This window comes from Carcharhinus amblyrhynchos, chromosome 11, assembly GCF_965287045.1.
Source record: "Carcharhinus amblyrhynchos chromosome 11, sCarAmb.v2.hapA, whole genome shotgun sequence".
In the NCBI taxonomy this organism is placed as follows: Eukaryota; Metazoa; Chordata; class Chondrichthyes; order Carcharhiniformes; family Carcharhinidae; genus Carcharhinus; species Carcharhinus amblyrhynchos.
The window spans coordinates 38,328,842-38,347,544 of record NC_137334.1 but is presented as its reverse complement, the minus strand read 5'-3'; the positions used below and the strand labels follow the sequence as shown (position 1 = coordinate 38,347,544).

The 18,703-nt window shown below is 41.2% G+C and overlaps 1 protein-coding gene and 1 long non-coding RNA gene across 8 annotated transcripts in view; one reads left to right on the top strand and one right to left on the bottom strand.

Annotated features, from left to right (window-relative positions):
* Positions 1–18,703, bottom strand: part of pde1a (phosphodiesterase 1A, calmodulin-dependent) — a 555,040-nt gene that overhangs the window by 22,011 nt on the left and 514,326 nt on the right. For all 7 annotated transcript variants that reach the window (XM_080198871.1, XM_080198872.1, XM_080198877.1 and 4 more), the window contains 2 exons: positions 15,121–15,241; positions 2,599–2,786 (listed from right to left, as the gene is read on the bottom strand). In XM_080198871.1, coding sequence (XP_080054997.1) covers positions 2,599–2,786; positions 15,121–15,241 — 309 coding nt within the window. The remainder of the gene's footprint in view (positions 1–2,598; positions 2,787–15,120; positions 15,242–18,703) is intronic.
* Positions 64–8,925, top strand: LOC145350044 (uncharacterized). Its single transcript, XR_013888157.1, has 3 exons — positions 64–1,741; positions 7,361–7,519; positions 7,634–8,925. It is a non-coding gene; the product is annotated as an uncharacterized LOC145350044 (long non-coding RNA).

Genomic DNA, 18,703 nt, shown 5'->3' with positions numbered 1-18,703 from the left:
GGCCTGTTCTGCGCTGTAATGTTCTATGTTCTGTGAAACCTGACTTCTGGACTAAAGAAATAGAAGTGGGGGTGGAGTCCAACTTTTGAATATGAGTTCTCACGTATTATGTTCCTACCAGAAGCGTCTCAACTACCATTCTGACAGCTGGTGACATTTGAATGTCCATGACATCTGCATGAAGCATTGCTTGCATGATGTCTGCTTTGCCCCAGTTTTCAATTCAAGACCAATTCCCCCAGCCACTGCTGCTTATACTTTTCATTTGCTAAAGGAATTACACAACTTCCTCTTGGAAAACTAACCATTGAATGTAGAAGATATTCTGTCTGTTTATTTTATGGGAATTGCTCTCATCAAGTTGAGGGATGTTGATGCTAAGGAGTAGAACATTTCCCCTTTTATTGGGACAGGTTAGAGCAGGGTTTGCAGGTGGGTGCTGGTTGTCAGGGAACTTGGAAGTCTAGCCTTCTTTCTTCCTATCAACTGTTGAATCCAGCCTTGATGCACTGCTGACTTACATTAAGTTTTATTTTTTCTTTTCCCATCAGGTTGTTTTTGTTTTATAAATCACTAGAAGAGTATATTATAGGCAGGAAATGGATGTCTTGCTGTTAGGATCTGAGACAACTCTGAATTGAGAGGTTTAGTCCAATTGGTAATTGACTAAGAGGGATTCTATCATGGCTTGAAATAGTTACAAGAATAACATCGGAAGCTTGTTGACATGCACCAGTTTCTGATCCATCAAATGTTACCACAGTGGAAAGCTGAATAAGGATGAACTTTTTGTAACCAATATGTACTGCCTGGCTCTCAAAATAGGCACAGCCCCCTACAGATGGATGGTCAATGCATTCGAACAACAGCTCAATGGTTAAATTCTATGCCATCCGGTTGGCAATTATAGTCACTCGTTGTCAGAGGCTTAATGTCACTTAGTTAAATAATAATCTTACTTACGTCATCACACTACCACAATGCATGGTTTAGGGATTATTCCAGGAAAATTAAGCAAAAACCTTGACGCATCATTACCAAACCAGTCACTCACTAATGGGATCATATAAATCAGCATCAAGGAAATTAAAATCAACCAACACTTCAGAATGTAATAAAACAGTAAATTTAAACTCTACAGAAATTAAATATTTTATAGCCATGCTGTCAAGATACGCAGAACCTGAAGAACTGAACACATTTCTCCATTGCTACTAGACACAGCTCAATTAAGTTGTGATTTGCTTTTAATGATTAACAGACTATTGAGCAATCAAATGAGGGCACTTTCACTGAAGCAGAAGCTGTATACTGTTTGGTTGCTGACTTGTATATTAAGAACCTTTTTCAAGTGTTTCCCAATGACTCGGTGGTTAACCGAAAGAGAAAATGCTGGAAAGTCTCAGCAGGTCTGGCAACATCTGTAAACGAGAGAAAAGAGCTGATATTTCGAGTCCGGATGTCCCTTTGTCAAAGCTAAAAGGCACGGAAAATGGGAGATACTTATACTGTAGGGTGAGAGAACAAAAGATGAGTCATAGCCACAAAAACAAGGGAAACACTAAGAGGTACTAATGGCAGTCCATAAAGAGAACAGAAGGTGTGAATGGCCAAAAGGCAGAGAAGCTGAAATCACAGGGTAAACTGTGACAGATGAAGATGTGGGGGGAGGACGGGAGATGGATGGGAGAGAAGTAAAACTGAGAAAAAGAGGAAAAAGGGGAACAAAGGGGGAGAAAAGGTAAGAAAAGAAGAGATTTGCTAAGATTTTCCAGCATTTTCTCTTTTGGTTTCAGATTCCAGCATCCGCAGTAATTAGCTTTTATTTGGTAACTCATTTGTCTGATTATCAATGCTGATTAGAAAGGCACTTGGTGTGCTTTATGGTTCCTGCATTTAGCTAGCCCCAGTTGTGATGATATTTGGGATATTGCTATGGATTCAATGGAGGTGAGATGGGTCTTGAGCAGTGTTGCAAAATGGGGCAGAAGAAGGTTGTTCCAGTTTCCTTTAGACTCTTTATCAGCTTCTTTTAGACTCTTTCTACTGACTTCAGTGAAAAGGAAGATTAGGCAACTGTAAAACGGAGCTGCCCATTTGTTATCACTTGTGCTACAGTAATTGCTTAAGACCAGTTTCATCCCCAGTATCTCTGAGTTGGGGTTTAATAAAGCAGCGAGCATTGTCACACATATCAAATGACCCCTGCTAGTGAGTGCTTTGGAGTGGACTTCAGGTGAGGACAGAACTGAGTTCAATTGTGAAGCTCTCCTTGCCCAATTTGCTGGTATTTGCCAAGTAAGTCCCCAGAAAGCATATGTGGTCAGGCAGTGAAGGGGTGCTGATTCTTTTGGAATTTTACCCCACCTAGAGTCAGCCAGCCTCAGGGTGAGGATAATAAATTGAAAAAGCAATCTCCTTCAACACAGTTAAAGGCAATAATGAGGTCTTCACATATTATTATGGGTATCTTGGGTACTGGATGTTCGTATGAGTCTAAAAAGCATGAACTGCTGAAGTAGCAATCTGATACTTTATGAGATTCATGTTTGCACAGACAGAATGATTAGACACAAAATAAAAATCACCACCACACACCTTGAATTGCCAGCTCCTTCCATTTCTCTTTGTTTTGCTGAATGATCTCCATCCAGTTTAACTTAAAGCATTTTAGGTCTACTGTAGACACAGAATACTCTATGGAACAACCTCCATCTGATGGTACACTCCTTACACTGTGTCTTCTGGTTGAATCCGTAGTAGCTCCCACTCCAATGCTGCTAAAACTTTAACGACACAAAAATCATTCATGTGGCATTTCACACAATGACACAAACCTTTTAAACTTTAGTTAATTATTTAACAAGGATGACTAACGCTAGACCATATAAAGTTATGTTTAAAGTGCATTCCATTTACTATTAGTTTCTGTAATGAAAAATATGCAATTAAAAGTACAATTTCCTTTGGTTCTTGATCCAATTCATTGTTGACCTGGGGCAGAATTCTCCCAATCCACCCACAGCTGCTATTGGTGAATGTGGACATGGAGAATCTGGTGAGACCCAATAAATTGGAAACCTGTGGTCTACAATCACATCGCAATTCTCCCAATGTCAGGTTAATGGCGGGTCAGTCATCCCATTGGCAACTGGCACAAATTCCATTTGCGTTGATTTACTGCTGTCATCAGACTTTTGAATAGACCTACCTCGCATTAAGTTGATCTTTCTCTACACCCTAGCTATGACTGTAACACTACATTCTGCACTCTCTCCTTTTCTTCTCTATGAATGGTACGTTTTGTCTGTATGGCACGCAAGAAACAATACTTTTCACGTATACTAATACATGTGACAATAATAAATCAAATCAAAATCAAAACATCTCATGAATGCTCATTAAAACAGCTGCCATATGTCAAAGGACAAACAACAATACAGTATAGAAACAGGCCATTCGGCCCAACAAGTGTGTGCTGACACATAGTTTCTATCCCTCTGTTTGCTGCCTGTTCATGTGTCTATCAACCTTGAACGCTGTTAACGTGCCTACTTCACCATCTCCACAGGCAGTGCATTCCAGGCACCCACCACCTTCTATGTGAAAAAATTGTCCTGCACATCTCTCCTAAATTTATTACCTCTCATCTTAAACCTGTGCCCTCTTATAGTCAACCTTTCCACCCTGGGTAAAAGCCTCTGACTACCCACCCTATCTATGCCTCTGATAATTTTATAGACAACTGTTGGGTCGCCCCGCAGCCTCCATCTTTCCCGCGAAAACAATCCAAGTTTATCAAACCTCTTCTCATACCTAAAATCCCCCAGACCAGGCAACATCCTGGTAAACCTTTTTTGCACCCTCTCCAAAGCATCCACATCCTTCTGGTAGTGTGGAGACCAGAACGCCATGAAATATGCCAAATGCAGCCTAACTAAAGTTTTATACAGCTATAACATAACTTGCCAACATTTTAGTCAATGCTCTGGCCAATGAAGGCAAGCATGCTGTATGCCTTCTTGACCACCTTATCCACCTGTGTTGCCACTTTTAAGGATCCGTGTACCTGTACACCTAGGTCTCTCTATGCCAATGCTCCTAAGGGTTCTGCCATTTACTGAATAATTCACACCAGATTTTGGTCTTCCAAAATGTATCACCTTGCATTTGTCTAGATTAATGTCCACCGGCCATTTCTCTGCCCAAGTCCTAATTAAACAGATTCCAAGCGCAGAATCTGACATGGGATCCTGCTATTCTGGTCAGTGGGGCAGGCGCTGCTGGAGCAAGCCACCACTGCACTTATTCTCAATATGGGAGAATTCCAATGCTCGTTGTCATACTTCCTTGGTTCTTTGAATTCTGTTTGCTTGTTTTTTTAAGGAAAAATTGCTTCCTATGCCGTTTCTATCATGTCTTCCATTTCAACATTTTTTTTCTTACATTCTCCTCGTGTCTGCGTGGGTTTCCTCTGGGTGCTCTGGTTTCGTCCCACATCCAAAAAATGCTAAGTTGCCCCTTAGTGTCAGGAGGACTAGCAGGGTAAATGGGTTGCAGGGCTGGGGCCTGGGTGGGATTGTGGTCGGTACAGGTTCGATGTGCCAAATGACCTTCTTCTGCACTGTAGGGATTCAGTGATTTTTATCTTATTATTCTTTCCATCTGTATAATTAATTAATTTCTCTTTGCTCTCTAGTTTTCTGAATTTTGGCACAGTTATTAGCACTGCTGCGTCACAGCGCCAGGTTCGATTCCCAGCTTCGGTCACTGTCTGTGTGGAGTTTGCACATTCTCCCCATTTCTGCGTAGGTTTCCTCCAGGTGTCCTGGTTTCCTCCCACAGTTTCAAAGATATGCTGGTTAGGTGCATTGACCTGAATAGGGGCCGGACTGTGGCGACTAGGGGAATTTCACAGTAACTTCATTGCAGTGTTAATGTAAGCCTTACTTGTGACGAACAAATAAACTTTAATATTTTTGCAATGTATTTTTCTCTATTTCATGTTGTTTTATTTGCCCACTTGTTCATTTCTTAATCTTCCTACTTTTTGTTTGCCTTATTGTTGCATTGTATTCAGCTCTAGGCATCTTTGGTTTATGATTATGTTGGCTCTGGCCTTTAATTGTCCAGTCCTTCTCTATGATACACAGCTGAAGCTGTGGCTCTGATCCTGTATGATATTTGCTTTGTCCCCTCTCCATCTCTCGTTTCTGCCCTTATAATCTCTCAGCTTTGCCCTAGTGACTGTCGACTAAGCCAATCTGATCTGCTGGCTTAGAATTGGCTCTTTCTGTGGCCTATTAGCCAAGCTGTGGCTCTGTTCCTCTGATCTACCAAGCTCAGGCCTTCATCATCTCTGTGCATTATCCAGTAATTCCCCATTGGCTCTTAGTATTTCCTGGCTGTTCCTTTATCCCTTTACTCTGTCCTCTCCATCTGCCAATTATATTGGGTTCAGTTTTGCAGCTCTGTTTTCAAAACCTCCTGAGTCTGTGTGTTCTTATCCCCAACCACATAATCCCCAGTCCCTGTATTTTTCATCAATACCCTGGAAAATTGTGCTATATATATAATAAAACCAAATAAAATGAAGAACTATCAAAGGGAATTGAAAAAGCTTCAAAGAGACAAAATAAATTGCGGAAATTCAAACCAGGAACAGGCTATATTCAGATAATTTGATATCCAACACAGAAAACAGTAACATTCACATTTAAAAAATGTAAGGGATGAAGAATGAGTGTTCCACAACTCACAACTTTCCTCCGGCTGTTCTAGTTTCTTCCCACACTCCAAAGGTGTGTGAGTTAAATTGATTGATCATGTGATATTGACCCTTAGTGTCAAGGGATTAACATGGTAAATATGTGGAGTTATGGGGATAGGGCCTGGGTGGGATTATTGTCGGCGCAGGCTCGAAGGGCTGAATGGCCTCCTGCACAGTAGGGAATTCTATGATTCTATAATTCTAACTTTGGCATGAACTGGCAAGGTGTCATTTCAAAAATATTTTATGTATTTATCTACAAACAGATTGAAGGTTCTTGGTGAACTTCTGTTCACACGCCTGACAAAATAAATTGGCAACTCCATGTGGGAGCCACTAGGTGGTGCTACATCATAAATTAACGATAAATGCTGCAGTTTAGTTAAAATGCTCAGTGATCAAATGACCATCTTTTTTCATGTTCTTCTATACTTATGAGTCTATTGAGAAACAATAACATGGATAAGGTATATGGTTATACCTCCACGACATCACATTCAGACTTAACAGCAGAAAATAACAAAATAATTTATTTGTGAAATTATCATTGACTGATCACTTGTTACTTGATACACATTTGGAGCCTTCCAGTAACCTATAAAACTAACCAGTGAGAATATCTGCTTACAAAATCGGTAAAATCCTTCAAAAACCAGATAAATCTCTCCTCGTCTCAGAAAACTCTCATGGCATAAAAATAACATTTCTGAGTTAAAGAAACAAAACCCTGATTTTAACTTAATGCAACCAGAAAAAAGAATGGAACAGGTATGGTTTGGATGCACAGCTTACACACCACCTAGTTTACAATTCTGTTACACTGGAGTGTAAACATGGCCAGGAGTAAATCCAGCAATAGATGGCTTGTTACCAGATACACTAGACAGAATAGAGGTTAAAATGTAGAGACAATTCCTGTAATTTGGGCCAACTGCTTTCATTGTCAAGGATAGATTTTTCTGTTCCTGTTCTGACAGGAGATATTAGTCAACTTGTCTCCCACAAACTGGACATTCACTGTACATGCAAGTGTAAACAGGGAGCTCGCCCCCTGCTCTAATATTAATCAATCAAATAAAAATGATTCAATAAAAAACAGCAGCACATCACTTGTTTTGTTTTGGTAAATTCTCATTATATTAACAATGAGCTGCAGAGGAAATGCTGAAATTAATGAAATGCCGATGAAATAGGAACAAAATGATGCATTAAGAAACCGGAGATTGACAGACTGTAAACCTGATCCACTGGGTTAACTGATCTGTCTGGTGGTGTTACCATTCGTTTCACTATCTCTGGGACAGGGTGCGGAAACAATGAGTTCTCAAGATCAATTAATTTATCGTTAAATGCCATATTCTATCAACTGCACTACTGGCCTCATCCACTGCTCAATTCATAGTACTCTCATCACCCATCTACCAACAATCTCTGTTAATACAGATTCATGACCTGTACTTCACTTTACTCTCACACACTTAAGCACCTCGGCAAACCTTGCATCCATAACTCACACAAATTGGCAACCATGACAGCCATATGAGAAACATAATGCACAACACATGCTGATACACTTCCCTCTTATTGCAGGAAAAGGTGACACATGAAAGGGGCCAGCAGGAAATGATTTGGAGAGGAACAAGTCTGTCTTCATATTTTAACCCACTGGAGGAGACAATGCTGCAGATACAAAGACAATCATCACTGTGGGCATCACCACCAGCAGAGCTGCAGCGTATGATAATGAAGGTATCCACATTCCAAATCTTCTTACTTCTACCTAAACAGCTTCTGATGGTGTAAACATGCACTTCTTATCATCTCCTCTCATCTCACCACAGCCCTGTGCTGTTTTTATTTCAGATTTTCAAGAATTGGAACCTATCCTGACGGTGGAGTGAGGTCAGGAGTGTGGAGCTACTGTAATCTGTGCTGGAGTGAAACACTCTGGTGGGGAGGGAGAGGCTAGTGGGCCTAGAGAATTCAGTCGCAGGCCTGCTAATCCTATTTAAATAATATTGAAGTAACCATTTAAATGATCTGTGTGTCTCCACACCGATTTTCGGCGCGGTGCAGATACTGCGGAAATCTGGCGCTGAGACTTGCAAGCAGGGCACGAACACTTGTGTATCAGCTGCTGTGGGATCCTCCTGGCTGCAGGATGGGAGTATCGTGGCCGTAAACAACACTTCCGACAGAATGACCAGCATTTTGGAAGCCAATGTTTTAAAAATTCATTTATGGGATATGGGTTGTGCTGGCTAAGCCAGCACTTACTTCACATCCCTTGAGAAGATAGTGGTGAGTTGCCTTCTTGAATGACTGCAGTCCCTGAGGTATACGTATACTCAAAGTGCTGTTGGGAGGGAGTTCTAGGATTTTGACTCAGTGACAGTGAAGGAACGGTCACATATTTCCAAGTCAGGATAGTGAGTGACTTGGATTCCATAAGTATGACTATGTCAATCGTTGCTTGCCCAGTTTGTGAATCAATTCTCCCCTAATTTTGGCACAGGCGCCCAGATGTTCATCGGGTGGATTTTGCAGGGTTGACAAGGCTGAGCTTGTCATTGTCATTTCCTCACTCTGGACTCCTCAGTCTCTCTGATAACACAGGAAATCTTGCCAACTGCATCCCAGCCAATAGCCTCACTCAGCATGTCAGAATATCATGAAAGGGCTGAAATTGGTGGAGACACTGATGAGGGGGCCACTCAAGTGGCACAAAGGTCACCTTTGTGGTCATGCCATCCTGCTGATCAGCATGAGACCTGGACTGCCTTGGTGACCTTTATCCAATGTCTGGATCCTAGGCTCTCTACAGTAACCACCTTCATTCTCCTCTTCCTCCCCCCTGTCCTCTCCTAAGAAAGAGACATGTTCTAGGTTCCTCTCTTCATCCAACTCTAGGCCTATTTGTATTGTCATATTGTACAGCAGGCAGCAAACAACTAACTGCCTAGATGTGCAAAGTCTCCTATAACTGATCTACAATTTGCTGACTTTTAGGAGGGGCACCTAACGTTTTGATGGCACTTTCAGAATTCCACTGTGCTCTTCTGGCCTCCCCTTGACTGGTAGGCTGCACCTGCCCAAGCTTTTCCTTGCTACTCTGTTCAATGTCAGCACCGCCTCTTCTGATTTCCATTCCCTCACCTGCTGCTCTTTGCTTCATAAGAAGTCTCACAACACCAGGTTAAAGTCTAACAGGTTTATTTGGTAGCAAACGCCACTAGCTTTTGGAGTGCTGCCCCATCATCAGGTGAGTGGGAGTTGTGTTCACAAACAGGGCATATAAAGACACAAACTCAATTTACAAAATAATGGTTGGAACGCAAGTCTTTCCAGGTAATCAAATTTTAAAGGTACAGAGAGTGTGAGTGGAGACAGGGTTAAGCACAGGTTAAAGAGATGTGTATTGTTTTGATTTACACATCTTTAAACTGCGCTTAACAGTCTCTCCACTCACATTGTCTGTACCTTTAAAATTTGATTACCTGTAAAGACTCGCATTCCAACCATTATTTTATAAATTGAGTTTGTGTCTTTATATGCCCTGTTTGTGAACAGAACTCCCACTCACCTGATGATGGGGCAATGCTCTGAAAGCTAGTGGCGTGTGCAATCAAATAAACCTGTTGGACTTTAACCTGGTATTGTGAGACTTCTTACAGTGTTTACCCCAGTCCAACGCCAGCATCTCCACAACATGGCTCTTTGCTTGACCAGGGCTTTGACTACCAATCTTTGCTGCTTAAGTGATGTCAGCAGCCCCATATACTTCTCAAGGGTCCAATTACTCACAGTTCAGAAAGTTATGTCTCTCAGTTCCAGACATGACAACTCTGCCATTGGTTGAGCAGTTGCATGTTCTCCACTTTGTAAATATGTTGAATAGTGCATCCAATAGCCTTCTTTGTTTCCCACAGTTTTCATGACATGTCTCAGACACCACAATTTCTCTGTGCCTTCTGACTGTCAGGCCTTTTAATACTTCCAAGGCTTCTCTCAAACCTTTAGATGACCTCAATGACCATTTAATGTAAGTCCCAGTACCCCACTCCCACCTTCCCTTTGAAATTGGTGATGCATCTAGACCCATTGAGATTAAGTGATACTTTCTGGGAATGTGATTTTCAATGTGCACTTGCACTCAGTGCCAACTGAAAATCTAGCCCCTAGATTTCCCAGTCAGGAAGAACATTTTCTCAGCATCTGCAAAACCTTTAAGAGTTTTATATATGTCAAATAGATCACCTTGCGATCTTCTTGCCTCTAGGGGGCGATTTTACCTTCCCATCCTGCCGGCTGATGGGCTGGACGAGCCAGCAAGATTATGAGAGAGGCAGAAAATCAGATTCACGCCTAATTTCTCACCTCTCAGAAACTTACCAGGCCCAGCTATCTAGCGAGGCTGATTTCAATATTTAAATCAATTTTAAATAGAATTTAAATAACATTATTGAGCCTGGGACACAATCATCCAGGTACATTTGCCTCAGTGACTTCACCAGCGCAGGGCCCATCAACAGGGACCTGTTGTGCTGGCCTTGCCAAAAGGATGAGAGGCCATTGAGGTCCCTTGAGAGGTCAGAGAAGGTGGGGGGGGGGGGGGGGGGGGGAGGCAATGCCCTTTGGACTGTGCTAGCCTGGCACACTGGCACAGCCAGCCTGGTGCAGTAGCAGTGCCCACTGCCTACCAGGAAGTGTCAAAGTCTCATGGCCTAAGAGGAGGGGCATAGCCAGGACACGGCAGGCCTAAAGAGAGACAGGCAAGGGAAAGCTGCACACTCTGCAACTGGGGTCAGATGGGGGAGGGGGAAAGCTGGGGTGGGCATGATTTGGCAGGCTGTGGGGGGACAGCAATCAACCAGGCCAGTGGGGAGTGTGGGGTGATCAACCAAGATGGATAGTTGTGGGGGGAGGGGGGCTGTGATCATTAACTGGACCAGGTCGTGGGATGGAGAGCCGATTGACAGGGGTGGCCAGTGATAACAAGGAAAGGAGGCAAGTGATATCCAGGGAATGGAGGCGACTGACAGATCTCTCGTAGAACAGAAAGATCTGCGCATGTGCAATTGCGCCCTCCACTGTGATCTGCCAAGTTTCTGACAAGTTCAGGCCCTGCCCCGCCCTGCCCTCTCCCTCTACTGGCGGGAACAGATTAATCATCATTTTTTGCACGTGACATAAGGTTGGACTTGTGGCCTCATCAAATAAATGCCAAACTCTCCCCTTTTCACACTTGTTTAGCACTTAAGAATTTTTTTATTAACATCCCCCCCCCTCATCTACTCTGTTTCTCCATGTGGAAGATAACAGCCCCCTCATCTTTCTTATTAATATAGATTATAATATTGGTCATAATAGAATAATTACATTCATAAGAACTTTTTATATTAATATGTAGAAGGCCCAACAAGGAACGGTACAGTGCTGGACTTAATTCTGTGCAATGAAACCGGACAAATGTTTGAAGTGGTAGTGGGGGAGCATTTTAGTGATAATGATCACAACACAGTACAGTTTAAGCTTGTTATGGAAAAAGATGGTATGCTAAAAACAGTTGTGGATTGGGAAGAAGCAGCTTTTATTAGAATAAGGAAGGATCTGACCAAGGTAGACTGAGAATAAGTTCTTATGGGAAAATCAGAGCAGTAATGGAGAGTTCAACAAAGGAAATGGAGAGAGTACAGGCCCCATATGTTCCTTTTAGGGTGAAACGTAACAGCAACAAACCCAGAGAACCCAGAAGATATTTAAGAATATTCAGGACTTGATAAGAAAGAAAAGATTTTACAGGTACAAAGGGAGCAAATCAGCGGAGGCTGTAGTGAAGTATAGAAAGTGCAGGAGGGAACTTCAGAAAGCAATTCAGAGAACGAGGAGGAGACATGAAAAAGCACTGGCAGGTAAGGTTAGGGAGAATCCCAAGATATTTTATAAGTATATTAAGGGGAAGAGGATAACCAGGGAAAGAGTAGGTCCCAATCGGGACAAAAGAGACAATATGTACTTGGCACTGGAAGACATTGGTCGTATGTTAAATTAATACTTCATATCTGTGTTCACTCAGGAGGAGGAGGGTATAGGTACAGAATTTGGAGTGAGGGGCTGTGAGGGAAGTGCCTCTGTTGGGTATGGGGTCCCCAATCAGGAGAGTGCACCACTAGTCCACAAAAAAGTTTGCAAGTGTAAAATGCTGATGCTGGTAAAATATCAGTGGTGGAGGGAGGAGTCCTTTAGATGGCCCTTAATTGGCCATTTAAAGGCTTCAAATGACTCAAAGGTCGCCTGACACTACTCACAGCGGCAGTGCCTTTACCATTGCACTTGATCTTACTTCCTTAGTGCTGGAGGGGTGAATTCTTCATCAATTTGAAGGAGCACCATATCATACTGACACTTCTATTCCTGTTCCCATTGCACTGTTTGAATAGGAACTGTGGAGTTCTTCTAGCATTCTGGTCAACATTTACCCCCGTCAAAAACCACCAATGAGCAAATTAACATATTGCGACACAGCAGTGGGCTGAGTTGAGATGAGTACCTCTCTTTACACGTGCTTTTGGCCAGAATAACAAGCAGGTTACATGCACTATGTTCCCTAGCATGCATCACACTGAAACAGCAACAGGAGGCAGGGCAAGTATAGAAAGAAAAGGATTTGAAATCATCTCATCTGAAGATCTGCAGAGTAATATGAGCTGGGACTGCCCAAAGGACACGGTGGGAATGGCCTGGTGAGCAACATTAAAGAAAATTGCCGGAATTTTACCAGCTTGCCCACCCGAGGCTTATAAGATCCCACCCAAGACCAAAGGAGAATGCCACTCTGTGAGCCTTGCCTGCCCTGAATCTTGGTGGATATGCTGGTAAGATTCTTCTCAACATGTCTGGCCACCTAACTTTGAACTTTGTTTGGCATCTGACCTCATACTGGAAAACAACTCAGACTGGTTGTGAACCCAGCCGTGGGAGGACCTTAATTTTCCCAAAACGGACAAGAGACACCTACTATGTGGGCGGCATAGTGGCACAGTGGTTAGCACTGCTGCCCACAATGCCAGGGACGCAGGTTCAATTCCAGCCTCAGGTGACTTTCTGTGTGGAATTTACACTTCCTCCCCATGTCTGTCTAGGTTTACCAGGTGCTCCGGTTCCTCCCAAAGTACAAATATGTGTGGGTTAGGTTGATTAACCACGCTAAATTACCCCTTAGTGACAGGGGATTAGCAGGTAAATGCTTGAGGTTATGGGTAGGATTGTGGTCAGTGCAGGCTTGATGGGCTGAATGGCCTCCTTCTGCACTGTAGGGATTGTATGATTTCTGTTTTGGGTTCAATTGCACTGGTTCAAAAGTATAGCTAAACAGTTACAGATATAGGGAAGTTAATTGACGTAAAGATAACACACAATAAAATGCTAGTTTTTTTTGTTTCTGTATGATTTTGAAGTGACTCGCTTACGTGGAATAGACTTTGTGACACTTAATATGTGGTCATTGAATTGTTTCCTTAACTCTCACGTTAAAGTGTGCTTAAATTCCCTGTCTAGAAAGATCCCAGTGCAACGTAATGTCCTGCTGATGTTACTGTATTGTGTATCTCATTGTTGTTTCTGAGAATTCCTTGTGCATAATTTGGTTGCCATGTTAACTTACATCACAATAGTGAATGCATTTTAAAATAAAACATAATTGGCTGTGCAGCACTTTGGGACAATGGAAGGATTTAAAAAAGACATTTAAGTTCTTCCTTCTATTCTGGAGAATATCTAATAATCCATCCCAACAATATTATTCACATTTCTGGCATAAACATTATACAGTTTTGCCAGTGCTGTTGCCTCCATTCATAATAGAACACTGGAAATAGTACAAGAGCAATAGTACAGAGCAGTTACAAAAATATTAAATGGGACATTAATTTTCAGTCAGCTGATCTTATAGCGCAGTGGCTTATGTTTTTGCCTCTGAGACAGAAACTCCAGGTTCAAGTTTCATTCCAGAATATGATAATCGAGTTAGATACATTTACGATGTGGGCAAACAGGTTCAGTATCAACTTATAAATCCTTCCAACATACAGCAACAGCAGGCAGTAATACAGGGGAGATTTCTGGTCGGCCATGTGAGGGAATGAAATTGGAGCCTCTGCATAGCTCCAGGCTATCATATGCATGTAAAAGAGTGTGCTGCCCTAGCAACCTGGACTCCTTGGACTCTGGGTGGAGGGAGGGAGGGAGGGGCAGCAGGGTTAGTTTGCTAGGTGGTTGGTGTGGATCAGATTGCTGCCAGGGACACAGTGTTCTGGTTGGGGTGGATTTGGGACTTGCCTCCTTGCCCTACTCGTGGTGGAGATCACGATGCCATAGGTCAGACCTGCCTTTGTTCACAGAAGTGAAGAAGACGAAGGCATGAAGCATTTTAAATGGAAAGATTTTCCACAGGGTTCAGATAACACATAAGCATTACCTGTGAAACACTCTTTCACAACTCAGTGAGGTGCTAGTGAGTCACCGTACAGTCATGAAGAAATGATCATCATGAATGCATAGAAATGAACTGTTGAGAATGCACAATATTGTTTTTGCAGTAAATCAACATCAAAGACTGAAAATTACTGTCAACTGCTACAACTGGTACTTACATTCCTTTAAAAATATATAATTTCCATTTCGTCACCAGCATATTCAGTTATTTAGTTCATTGTATGCCAAGTTCCTACACGGTGAAATAGTGAACAGGCAAAATGTATCTTCATACCTCACATTGTGTGACCCAGGCTTTGTCATTTATATGAAAGTTGTGTGGCTAGAATCACCTTCATATCTCTACATATTATTATTCAACCAGCAATGAAAATCTGATTTAAAAACTCTCAAACAGGGACATTGAGTTGTTATCTAAAATCACACCAGTGTGTGCACCGAGTTTTAATACATTGCCATCAGGTGCCCTTCAGGAACCTCTGGGCAACATTTTCTAATAGAAGAAAGTATTGCACTTATCACCAAATGTGATCAGGGTTTTAACTGCCAATACAATAGTGCCATTGTTGGCAGACTGAACTTCTTGTTAAAAAAAATTCAATGTCAAACAATTAAATTTATAAACATTACAGATTTAAATTCTGCTGACATTTTTTTCATGGAGCTGAGTATTGACATTAATAGAATTATTATGGAAAATACCGCACAGCAATCAGCAACTAAAAGTCAAACAGAAATGAGTTTGTATGCTAAAACTACAACTGAAATGTGGGCATCTGAAAAAAAAACTTTGGAAACTTCTTATTTTTTCTAAAAGCAAGATGTATGAAAGCTATTTTGGAAGTGATATAACACACCTTTGTCGTCGAAAGTCGGAGGTGTCCGATTGAGAAGCTTCCTCTATGAGAGGAGTTAATATTTTTTCTGCTATTTCTGTTAGAACAGAGAAGGTTGGTTCCACAATAAAATCAATAAAGCCTGTTTGAAATAAAAAGGTCTGTATTACTGACAGTTCACCACTAGATAAACAGATTTCCCCAAATATGAATTAAGATTTAAACAGTACTATGTGCTTTTGAGCATCATGATTCACTGATTCCACAAAGTTAGATTTTGCAGAACTAGATGTCCTTTAAATTTCCTATAGTATGGAATATGTGAAAAATGAAGTTAAAACAGACTAAAGATTTTAAAATACAGATTTTTTAAAAAAAAAATAATGATTGGGATTTCACTGGATTGTATTTTTGTTGCTCAGTGATCTGTAATAATATAAAAAGCAATGACATAATGCTACATTCTATTCACTTTTCTGTATGCCTCAGAAACCTGGACAATGAATAAAGATCTGTAGAAGGAAATAGACACCTTTGAAACGTGGATGTTAAGACACAGGCTAAAAATATACCACTTATAGACAATAAGATAAATGAAGAGGTGCTTGGAATTGCAAGAGCAAAAAGAACTCTTAAAAGTGACACGCAGAAAAGCAAATGTCAGTGTTTCAGCCATTTGATCAGAGCTGAAAAATTACAGGGACCTCTTTGAAGGGCAGTATGGAGGGTATCCTGTTATTATAATTATACAATCTTTGGGTTTATTTACTGTACAAGACACAAGGCACCTATTGCTTATAAAGGATTTGCTAAACACACTATGGGTTCATTACATGATATGGGTTCATCTATTAAGACTAGGCACAGGAGAATAGTTAAGTATAGATATAAAGCTTGAAGACAGCAGAATTGTGTGCGTTCAGGAGAGGCAGTAGTATTGTCACTGGACTGGTAATCCAGACACTCAGGGTGATGGTCTGGGGACCAGGTTCAAATCCTACCTTGGCAGATGGTGAAACTAGAACTCAGTAAAAATCTGGAATTAAAAATCTAATGATGACCACAAACCCATTGTTGTCATAAAAACTCAGCTGATTCACTAATATCCTTTAGGGAAGGAAATCTGCCATCCTTACCTAGTCTGGACTATATGTGACTCCAGATCCACAATAATGTGGTTGACTCTTAACTGCTCCTAGGGATGGGCAATAAATGCTGGTCCAGCCAGCAACACCCACATCCTATGAATGAATAAAAAATAGTCACTCTTGGATCTTGTTCCTGGTTGCATTTTGGATCTTGTTCTATATGTAATAGGTGGTTGAGAAGCTGGAAAAGATCTGATTTGTCCTCAGTTATGCCTCACTGTTATGCCTTGGTATGCAATGACTGCATAGGAGCTTGGCGCTAAACAAATACTTGTCACCTAGATTGGTTGCCATGTACCTCTGTGGGATCCTGGATTCAAATTTGTTGTCCTGATTGTAAACTAGGCAATTCTGTGCCTTTTTATCGTACATGTTGATCATCTTCTCTTGTAGTTTTAAAAGTTGTTCTCTAGTTTCTGGGAGAGTAGAATGGGTAAGAATAGTTAAACTTCTACGCATTGGTCTGCCAAACACGAGCTCTGTTGATGATGTAATAATTGCACTTAAAAGTGCCACTTTCAGATATAACGCTGCAATGCGTAGACTTTGCTTAGTTCATCTACATTTGAGAATTAGTGATGTCACTGTGCAAATAATCCATTCCGCAGAGCTGGGATAATGAACAGAAGTAGTAATGATTGATAGTTCACTCCTCACACATATCCTGAAATGGCTTACCAACAAATTGTGGACCATTCTTTGTAATGATCTCTCTAGCACTGAGAGTGTGTGTGAAGATGTGCCTGGCATACTATGCAATTTTCAAATAATGGAATACTTAGTGAAGTTGGTGCATTGGACATAAAAGGTTGGATGCGATTTTGGACCAAGCATGGGTAGGACCTTGACGTGGAATCGATGATGCTTTATGCTGGCTTGTTTTATGCTCTTAACATGCCTTACACTTCTTGACAGCAAGTTCAATGTCATTGCTCATACCTGGCCAATAGCATCGCTCTCAAGTCTTATCTGATCTATGCCAATGTGTGAGATATCAGGTCACAACGTTTCCAGAATGAGGACCTGCCTGCCTTTAAAAATAACTCCCTGGGAGATGCCGAGTTTATCCTGATCAGAGAAAAATGATTTTACATGTTTATAGATGTGCTGAATTGGATCAGGTTCTCCTGCAATAATGGTGTCTACAGCTTTCATATTGTAGAATCTCTCATTGTTTCTTCTTGCAGCTGCTGGCATTTGGATTACACAAAGTGTACCAGGTGACTTTGGAGAACATTTTCAAGTTCAATGTCAATGAAGTTAACTTGTAGGTCGAAAGATATATCTTTTGTTTTCACTGGGTTAGGCAATGTATAAGTGCTGCTGATGTGATCATCAAGTTACCTGGTTTGTACTTCATCTCCTTAAGATCTCATCAAGAGTCATAACCTTGAATATTTATCAAGAGATGTTGCAATCTTCACTGTGCACAGATCAATGGTTTGCACCAAATCATCTCCAGTGGCTTGTGGTCAGTCTGCACCATAAATATTTCACTAAATAAATAGATATGAAAATAAATGATGCCAAACTCTAAAGCTAATGTTCCACACTCAATGTTGAAATAGTTGGATTGGCTTATGGACAGAGATTTTGAAGCAAATGCAAATTGTTTTCCTTTTTATAGTATGTATGCTCCTAACCCTTTCAATGAGGCATCTATAGGGTTGTTGTCTCCCTAGGGTCATAAAATTGCCATGCTTCTGATGATAACTTTTTTAGTTCCTTGAAGAGGTATTGACGGTCTTCATGCAACAGGGAAGGCACATCCTTTCTCAATGGTTCCCTTAGTAATGAAGGTTCTGAGTGAAATACGGAGACAAGAAGTGAAAAAGACAGAAACAGCTTCAAAGATTGTCCTTATTTTCTGGCTCTAATGTCCACTGTTTAACTTGGATCAAGACATATACCAGAACAGGAACAAATGGAACCAGAGAAATTGATCTTTTGCACCTTGAGGTTGCATTTCAAACTGTTGAACACCAATCCTTCATTACCTGTCACTTACATCATTAAGTGCAGGGTATGGTCACATTCTCACTTCGCTCTTTGCACAGCAGTTATATTAACTGTGATACACGTTCATCCTGGTACAATGCATGTAACTCAGTCGATGTGAGCTTGATAGAGATATGAGTTAACAGCCTGAAAGGAAGCCATTGAAAACCAAATTGCCCAAATCGGGAGTGAAATGTAATAAGCTGATGAGACTTCTCCATGAGCTGTATTGACCAATAGCTATGCCTAACATCAAACTTCAAGAAAAATTTTACATCTACAAATGTGGGTATTTTGTAAGAACAATATTTCAGAGCTGCATTTGAATGTCATGAATCGAGGCAATAATCACAATGATCTGTCCTCCTTCAAGGCACGTGTGACTGAGCTGCATTAATCCGTGTGCTCTTTTATCCTTCTTGTGATTCAATTTTCCTCCACTTTGTCAAGTTCAACCT